The sequence below is a fragment of the Danio rerio genome, chromosome 18 (genome assembly GCF_049306965.1).
Source record: "Danio rerio strain Tuebingen ecotype United States chromosome 18, GRCz12tu, whole genome shotgun sequence".
NCBI classification, from domain to species: domain Eukaryota; kingdom Metazoa; phylum Chordata; class Actinopteri; order Cypriniformes; family Danionidae; genus Danio; species Danio rerio.
In genome coordinates this window covers 40562381-40572021 of record NC_133193.1, presented here as the reverse complement: position 1 = coordinate 40572021, position 9641 = coordinate 40562381, and the positions used below count along the sequence as shown (strand labels likewise).

The 9641-nt window shown below is 39.4% G+C and overlaps 1 protein-coding gene across 1 annotated transcript; it reads left to right on the top strand.

Moving 5' to 3' along the window:
- Positions 1-1960: 1960 nt before the first annotated feature.
- LOC141378719 (uncharacterized) lies at positions 1961-9133 on the top strand. The gene is made up of 2 exons (XM_073929826.1): positions 1961-4260; positions 8106-9133. Exon 1 carries the CDS (start codon positions 2474-2476, stop codon positions 3671-3673), a length of 1200 nt encoding a protein of 399 aa, XP_073785927.1. The 5' UTR covers positions 1961-2473; the 3' UTR covers positions 3674-4260; positions 8106-9133.
- Positions 9134-9641: the final 508 nt, after the last annotated feature.

Here is a 9641-nt window from a genome sequence, read left to right as displayed (position 1 = left end):
CCCAGACATCCTCAGTAATATTCATGTCTGGTGACTGGGCTGGCCAATCCTAGAGCACTTTGCTTTCAGGAACTTTGATGTAGAGGCTGAAGTATGAAAAAGAGTACTATCCTGCTCAAGAATTTGCCATCTTCTTTGGTTTGTAATGTAATGGCACAAATGTCTTAACACCTCAGGCTATTGATGTTGCCATCCACTCTGCATATCTTTGCAGATTTTCCTTCACCAAACTTGACTGATTTTTGTGAAAACCCTGGTTTCACGCGGGTTTCAATAGGTATTCTGCAGTATTTGTGACTATTGGGATGCAGTTCAACAGATAATTCATCTGGAAAATCTACCTTCTGCTACTTTTACATATGATCAATGAGATGTCAAGTTATTATTTGTTGCTCTTACAACTGGGATCGACAACAAGATCTTTGTAGGTAGTGTATGAGTGCATATGTGAATGGGTGTTTCCTAGTACTGGGTTGCAGCTGGAAGGGCATCTGCTATGTAAAACAAATGTCAGAATAGTTAGCGGTTAATTCTGCTGTGTAAAACAAATGTCAGAATAGTTAGCGGTTAATTCTGCTGTGTCGACCTCTGACAAATAAGAGACAACACCAAAGAAGAATGAATGAATGAATGAATGAATGAATGAATGAATGAATGAATGAATGAATGAACGAATGAACGAACGAACGAACGAACGAACGAACGAATGTTGTGTGAATGTACCCAGAACATACCCACATTTTCTCCAAGACATAATACCTGTCTCCATTTAAAATCCATTCCATTTCATTAAGTAGATGAGAGAAGATTTTATTAACATACCCTTGACCTCTTGTTTTTGACAGAAATTGTACTTAAACTGTACACTTATGACACCTCCATATACCACTATACATCAAAATAGTTTTGCCCCTCTACACTAGTGTATGATATATTTATTTGGCAATGTTTTAGATGGGGGAATATTTATTTACTTTTACAGGGGTTTACAAGAGGTGCAGGCAATACTTTTTGGTGAGCTCGGAATGATTATAAATTTCCCTTTGGGCAGCAGTTGTACTTTACAGCACAGAGAGAAGGGGAGAGAGAGAGAGCGAGAGAGAGAGAGAGAGGGGGGGGTAATTTTTTCCTATTAAAAGGTTTAATTTATTATCAGTTGAAATTTGGATATAAATATTAAAAGGTAAGAGGAGAAGTTTAAACAGACTATTCTTATTTTTACATTTATAAATGTCAGAGGGCCATGTGACAGAGAAAAAAAAAAATACTGTGTGTGGATTCAAGTTTCTTTTGTTTATGAGGTGAGGTGTGGACCATTTTTATAATTTGAATAGAGAAATAAACAAAATGTGCATAACATAATATTAAATGATTGTTCAGAGTCATATAAGGCTCTGCCTGACAAGTCTGATGTCACAATTTTATGTGCTGTAAATGTAATGGGTAATTCATGTGAAACACAGCACAAATGACCAATTACCATATGAATAATTCACACCAAACCCCACCCGTACACCATAACTGTCATTGAGTGATATGAAAATTATACTAAATTGTACAAATTGTACAACTTCCTCTAAATAAATAATTTTCCATGAAATAGTTGGCATGACACACACAAAACATTGCCTGCATTCTTGTTTTCAGCCATACTTTAGAGAAATTACTTTGCAAACTATTTTTGATACTGATACAATAACCAAATCCTCTGCAGCTCTTGCAGCACTTTACATCTTTAGTAGAGAGAAACAACATCCCCAGAGCAGAAAGGGTGTAAATATTAGGAATATATCGCTGAAACCCAGTACCATAAAAAGAGCCCTGAGCACTTGTGTATACTGTTGCATTAATTGGATTGGATTCACTCTTCACTTTAAGCTGTTATTAATTAAAATTTGAAATATATATATATATATGCATGTGTAACGCCGGGGAGTAACACCACAACAGAAGGTAGGATCCAATATGCAGGTTTTATTCACAGTCAGGCAAGCAGTGGTCAATACGGGAGCAAACAGATATATGTAGACAATCCAGAATCGTAGTCAGTAAACAGGCAATAGGTCGTAAGGCAGGCGGCTAAACAGGATGACAAGGATAAACAGGGCTAAGAACAAAACACGGGAAACCAAGACCAGGATAACGCGTTGTATTGTCACCTTACAGATAAACAAGACTCGGCAAACTGAAGGGGTGAATGTGTGGCTTAAATAGTGTGTGTTAATCAGTCTCTGAAAGTCCTCAGGTGTGCAAATGTAATCAAGCTAGATGAGTGAGCATGGGTGTCAGGGAGAAGTGCATGTATGAAAATGTAGTCCAGGAAAGGTGTAGTTCTAAGTGTGTGTGTTTACCAGCGACATCTGGTGGTTGTTCGCTGGTGAACATGACAGAGCCCCCCCTCTAAGGAGTGGCTTCCAGACACTCCTAATACTGTTCAGGCGGGAGGTGGAGCGGAGGCCGAACTGGGGGAGGGATGGAGGGCCAGGACCATGCAGCGGGGGCAGGACTGGAGCATGGAGCTGCGGAGGGCCTGGAGCGTGGAGCTGCGGAGGGCCTGGAGCGTGGAGCTGCGGAGGGCCTGGAGCGTGGAGCTGCGGAGGGCCTGGAGCGTGGAGCTGCGGAGGGCCTGGAGCGTGGAGCAGCGGAGGGCCTGGAGCGTGGAGCAGCGGAGGGCCTGGAGCATGAAGCTGCAGTGGCCCTGGATCATGAGGCTGTGGCCATTGAGGAAGCTTTGGAGGCGACCATTCAGGAAGCTCAGGTGGCGGCGGCCATTCAGGAAGCTCAGGAGGCGGCGGCCATTCAGGAAGCTCAGGAGGCGGCGGCCATTCAGGAAGCTCAGGAGGCGGCGGCCATTCAGGAAGCTCAGGAGGCGGCGGCCATTCAGGAGGCTCAGGAGGCGGCGGCCATTCAGGAAGCTCAGGAGGCGGCGGCCATTCAGGAAGCTCAGGAGGCGGCGGCCATTCAGGAAGCTCAGGAGGCGGCGGCCATTCAGGAAGCTCAGGCGGCGGCCATTCAGGAAGCTCAGGAGGCGGCGGCCATTCAGGAAGCTCAGGAGGCGGCGGCCATTCAGGAAGCTCAGGAGGCGGCGGCCATTCAGGAAGCTCAGGAGGCGGCGGCCATTCAGGAAGCTCAGGAGGCGGCGGCCATTCAGGAAGCTCAGGAGGCGGCGGCCATTCAGGAAGCTCAGGAGGCGGCGGCCATTCAGGAAGCTCAGGAGGCGGCGGCCATTCAGGAAGCTCAGGAGGCGGCGGCCATTCAGGAAGCTCAGGAGGCGGCGGCCATTCAGGAAGCTCAGGAGGCGGCGGCCATTCAGGAAGCTCAGGAGGCGGCGGCCATTCAGGAAGCTCAGGAGGCGGCGGCCATTCAGGAAGTTCTGGAGGATCTGGCAGCTTTGGCAGCACTGGAGGGTCTGGCAGCTCTGGAGGGTCTGGCAGCTCTGGAGTTGCCGGTGGCAGCTCTGGAGGTGGCGGTGGCAGCTCTGGCGGTAACAGCTCTGGTGGTGGCATCAGCTCTGGTAACTCAGGTGGTGGTGGCCATTCTGGTGGCTCAGGTGATGATATTTCAGGAACTGAAACAGGAACTATGGCAGGAACGGACAAGGAACAGGAAACCATCTTGTGAGCTGGTGGCAGATTGGCGCTTACCACATTGTGAGCTGGAGGGCTGGTTGTGACCACATTGTGAGCTGGAGGACTGGAGTCGGCCATCTTGTGAGCTGGAGGACTGGAGTCGGCCATCTTGTGAGCTGGAGGACTGGAGTCGGCCATCTTGTGAGCTGGAGGACTGGAGTCGGCCATCTTGTGAGCTGGAGGACTGGAGTCGGCCATCTTGTGAGCTGGAGGACTGGAGTCGGCCATCTTGTGAGCTGGATGTGTGGTAGTGGTATGAGCAGCAAGCCCCGTTGCCAGCGGGTCTTGCTGTCCTATGCCCCCCCCCAAAAAACATTTAGGGGTCTCCTCCGCCTTGCCAATAGTAAAAGGGGACCCACTCAATTGTAATGCCATTTCGATGTACATTTCTAATGTCCAGTGGGGCTGATGTAATGGCATGATAGAATAAAGGGGTTCCGAAAGTCCTCCGCAAAAAAATATCATCAGGCATAATTCATCCCAAGATGTTAAATGGGCTACCTGGATGAAGTCCTCCACATATTCCTCAATGGACCGTGCTTCCTGACGAAGACGCATGATCTTTATACCCGCTGGATCCATGTTGTGGCCGAGTCTTCTGTAACGCCGGGGAGTAACACCACAACAGAAGGTAGGATCCAATATGCAGGTTTTATTCACAGTCAGGCAAGCAGTGGTCAATACGGGAGCAAACAGATATATGTAGACAATCCAGAATCGTAGTCAGTAAACAGGCAATAGGTCGTAAGGCAGGCGGCTAAACAGGATGACAAGGATAAACAGGGCTAAGAACAAAACACGGGAAACCAAGACCAGGATAACGCGTTGTATTGTCACCTTACAGATAAACAAGACTCGGCAAACTGAAGGGGTGAATGTGTGGCTTAAATAGTGTGTGTTAATCAGTCTCTGAAAGTCCTCAGGTGTGCAAATGTAATCAAGCTAGATGAGTGAGCATGGGTGTCAGGGAGAAGTGCATGTATGAAAATGTAGTCCAGGAAAGGTGTAGTTCTAAGTGTGTGTGTTTACCAGCGACATCTGGTGGTTGTTCGCTGGTGAACATGACAGCATGTATGTATGTATTGCATTTATTAGTATGTTTCTGTTGGAATTAAGCAACAGAAATAAAAACATTTAATGATGCCTGCGTCAATACCACGTTCTGCATAATTTTAAGATTTTTTTATGAAAAACCATAATAGTACGATAAAAATTTCTTTGTTGAAATAAAGTGCAAAAAATAATAAATCTAAAAATATTTTTTTATTAAAATGTTTACAGAAAAAAACATTGTTATTTTACAGACTTTTTCTAGATTACTATAATCAAATCTGTTCAACAAATAAAATGGAGAAAATCCACTCACATGCACCTGTTGCAGATTTCGCTGATTGTGTGCACGCACACAAAAAATGTAAAAAGTGATTTTTGCACTATTTTGGCAAATTATTGATTATTATGACATTTTATATACAGTATATGGAATCCAATGGTAAGTTGCATTTGTTGCCATTTATCAGCTTTTTATATGGGGACGTGCAGACTGTGCATTGAGAAAAAAATGACACTAAACCTAAATTATGATGGAATGAATAAAACTAGTTCAGTGTATCCACTGCCTGTACTGTTCCCTCTACACTTATGTATAAACCATAATGAAACCTGTACCATACATTTTAAACAACAATATTTCATGATTGTTAAAGATTGTTTATTGAAACAATGTGCATATTGTGTGCTGGTGATCTAAAGTTGTGCCCCTGTAGTATTTGTATGATAAAAGGATTATGTGAACCAATGATCCTGCAAATGCAAGACTTCTTTTAAGTAAATGAACGCAGCATGCAGAGTTTTGAACACTGGAGAGCCTGCGTTAAAAGTAGTGGATATTTAGAGTTTTGTATCTAGAGTTTTAAAAATTGACTTCAGGGTTCTGAAATTTGTGGCAAAACAATTGAAAAAAAAAATCTGTAAGCATTATAGCATAGTGAGTTCATTACTTGTTAAGCATTAACTCTACATTAATAAACATTAGTAAGCAGATTATAGTATAATAGCAAAATAAAGTATTGCATTATTTACAAACCATTTGTATTTAAGAGAAGTCGTGGTTTTTAAGATCATTCAGAATGAGTTAGTGAATGATTAATAAACTATTAAAAAGAATGTTTATATATGTTATTATGCAGGCATGTAGTAATAGTTACCATGTATGTTTATAAATGCTTTATTTACTCAACTTCATGCAGTTTTGTGAACAAAACTAAAGTCTATTTATGCTTTATAAATCCCTTATAAATGACAAATAAAAAAATGGTATTAAATGAACAATACACCTTTGCAATCTTACCTAAAAATTCAAATTACTGTAAAGTTTAAATATTGCTGAATAACAAGAGTGTCAAAATTCGACATAAAATTGCATAAAACAACATTATAATTTACCAATATAATAAGAAAAGTTTTAACTGTACAGCAATTTTATTTTAGATAAGATTGCATAGATATATTTTTGTTTGGTACAGTTTCATTTGTGCATCTCCAAACAAATAGAAATGAATAATGTTGTTTGTTTGTTTTTTCCTGTTTAAAATTTAACTGAGCCTTTAATTGTCATTTATAAGGAATTAATTAAGCATACATAATCCTCTTTAGATTAGGTCACAAAGCTGGATGAAGTTGAGTTAATAAAGTATTCATTAACAACAAATTAAATGTTAGTACTGTATATGCATGAATAACAAGAATTATAAATGCTAATTTGAATAGTTTATTAATCATTTACTAACTCCTTCTGAATGATCTTAAAAAAACAACCAACTATTCGTAAATAACTGGTTGGTAAATAATGTGATACATAATGTAGTAATAAAAAATAAATCATTAACAAAATTTGAAAGTACAGCTATTAAGCACATTATAAATGTGATTATAAGTCAAGAATACAGCATTTGTAGCTGCAGTTATAAACTGTTTACAAATGTTTATTACTGTAGCGTTAATGCTTACCAGATAAGGATTTCACTATTTGCTAATGCTTAATAAATGGTTCATGGTATGTAGTTATTAAAAAGTGTTACGGAATTTTTGTGTGGAGTTGGCATGTTCTCCCCGTTGGCATGGGTTTCCTCTGGGTGCTCCGGTTTCCCCCACTAGTCCAAAGGCATGCACTAAGGGTGAATTGGGTAAGCTACATTGTCCATAGTGTATGTGGGTATGTCCTAGCCCTTCAGGTTAAGGGGTTGAGCATCGGGCTAATGACCTACCTTGTAAAAATTAGATGTTACAAAACACCAACATGGTGCGGCTAAATATCAACTCTAAATATAAACGATATAAATGACCCTGGAAGTAAGAAAATTATATAAAAGTTGAAAAAAATTGAAGTATTAATCTAACCATTTTATTAGCCATATCTGTAATTAATTTAAGTTAATTCAATGAAGAGACCACATTTGGTCAACTCAGGTAATTAAGGCAATCACTTTCCTCAAATCATTTGAGTAGTCTTAACTTATTAGGGTTTACAGTGTGGATGAATTTGGAGCACCCAGAGGAAATCCACGCGAAAACAGGGAGAACATACAAACTGCACACAGAAATGCCAACTGGCCCAGGCGGGACTCAAACCAGTGACCTTCTCTCTGTGAGGCAACAGTGCTAACCACTGAGCCACCATGCCGCCCCACTGATGCTTTGTTAAAGTAATTTTTTTCAATTAGATATTGTATTTATGAAACTTTATGAATCATCTCCAACAGCCTATTCTAAATACATTAATAAATTGCTATGTTCCTTGTGAGTACATGCTCAGAATGTTCCAGTTTAATCCATTGTACATATGATGCAATGATGCACATGGGCAAAAACTAGGCTAAGGGAAGTTTGCAAAGAAAGGGCATTAAAGTGAAGTGGAACACTGCTCAGAAACTTTCAGGCTAGTGTGCTGAAGCAGGTTTGAGGAAAAACTTTGAAGTAGTGTTGGAAAACACTGTTTAGATATTTTTACAATTGCATTTACTTTGTTTACATGATTTACATGATCAACAGTAATATGTACACAGACTACAACCAATTAAAAATAGCATATTTATTAGATGGATTTCTAGGTGGCTGTCAAATAAGACCAGGTGAGTTAGCTTTAACTTACTATATGCCAACAAGTTGGCAGGAGAAGTAGTTCATTACATTTAATAAAAGAACCACAGTGACTAAAAGTAAGCATGGTAAATGATCCCACATCCTACAATATAATTCTTCATGAAGCAGTATTATGTCATCATACAGCTTTCACACTAAGTAACAAGAAAGATGGAACAGGGAAGAGTTTAAACCTGCATTATTATCCATCTGTACTTTTTTTTTTCCTGCGATGGATAATGATGCCGACCACTTCTTTTCCTGTACTGGTCCTGTTCTTGTCCCCCGAAAAAAAAAAAATAGCATGTTGACACTTTGCCTTCATTCTTATTGCAGGCACACAATTTTTTACTTCTTGCTGTCCAACTGAGTCAAATGATTGCCCGGTGAAATGGAGATGCGGTGCTATACTTAAACAGGCTGCTGAATCATCTCTCTGATTTAATGATTCTCCCGGGCTTCGAAAGTAAAAGAGCCAAGATACACTTCATCCCCATGTCCGGGTGCCATGCAATATGCCATTCATCTTTATAAGTGTGAAGAGGTTGCTATATACAAATCACATTCCTATTAACAATCTTTGTATTTTTGCATCTCTGACAAGATCTCTCATGTGGAATAGCAATCTCTAAGCAACTTAGTTTAAGCTTAACCCCTTTTCTTGAACTAATGAGAGGAAATTGGACAATAAATGCAAATGTTGCAACACAGTCGCCATTTTCATGTTTAAGGAAACTGTTAAGGTAGAAAATAATTAAATTTCGCAAGAAGCACCTTCCCTGTGGAAAAATTAAAACAGCGCAGCAGTGTGATACAGAGTGGTGCTGATAATCTCAGGTCTGACTCCATTTTAATATGCTTGTTATGGCTTGATTAGAGGTTTATGGGCTGGGACATTGGCTGAACACGATAAAACGTTGAATTAGTAGGTTCTCACTTAGGTGCAGAGGAGTAACATGATTATGTTTGTCTTTGCAATGGAATGAAAATGTGGTAGATGAGATAGCATTTGCATCATCACACACAGCAAAAAAATAAAAAATAAACATCCATTAAATTCTGGGCAAACAGCAGGCCATAAAGTGAATGAAACCTGTACCACTGAGAATAATTCCACTCGGATATTGAGCCTTTGTATTTTATCAGTACTTTTGAAAATGCGATGTTATTGTCAAAAATATCCAAAGAATGAAGTAGATGGAAGATGATTATTGATTTTTGCTTTGAATGATTCATTCTTGATTGTTTTGTTTGAAGAAACGGCCTTGTAATTTTAAATCAGAATGACATAACTTGTTCTGAATGGATTTTCTTTTTTATTCTGCTGTATATTTTTTTTCTTTACAACTTAAAATTTTAACCAGAATTACAGTTTCTATGCTTTTATTGAATGATTGGAATCTCTGTTTGCATATATATAATTATTTGCAACCCAGTTTATTTTCTTCGCCCAATTTCTGTTTAAAGGAGAGAAGATTTCTTCAACACATTTTTAAACATAATAGTTTTAATAACTTATTTCAAATAACAGATTTATTATCTTTGCCATGATGATAATAAATAATTTTGTACTAGATATTTTTCAAGACACTTCCATACAGCTTAAAGTGACATTCAAAGGCTGAACTGGGTTACTTGGGTTAACTAGGCAGTATAGGTTAATTAGGCAAGTTATTGTATAACGATGGTTGGATATATATATATATATATATATATATATATATATATATATATATATATATATATATATATATATATATATATAGAGAGAGAGAGAGAGAGAGAGAGAGAGAGAGAGAGAGAGAGAGAGAGAGAGAGAAAATACAGTTAAAGTCAGTATTATTTGCTGTATTTGTTAGAATTTCTATTTAA

Coding starts and splice junctions, on each gene's coding strand:
- LOC141378719 (XM_073929826.1), top strand. CDS start 2,474: ATGGAGGGCCAGGACCATGCAGCGGGGGCAGGACTGGAGCATGGAGCT.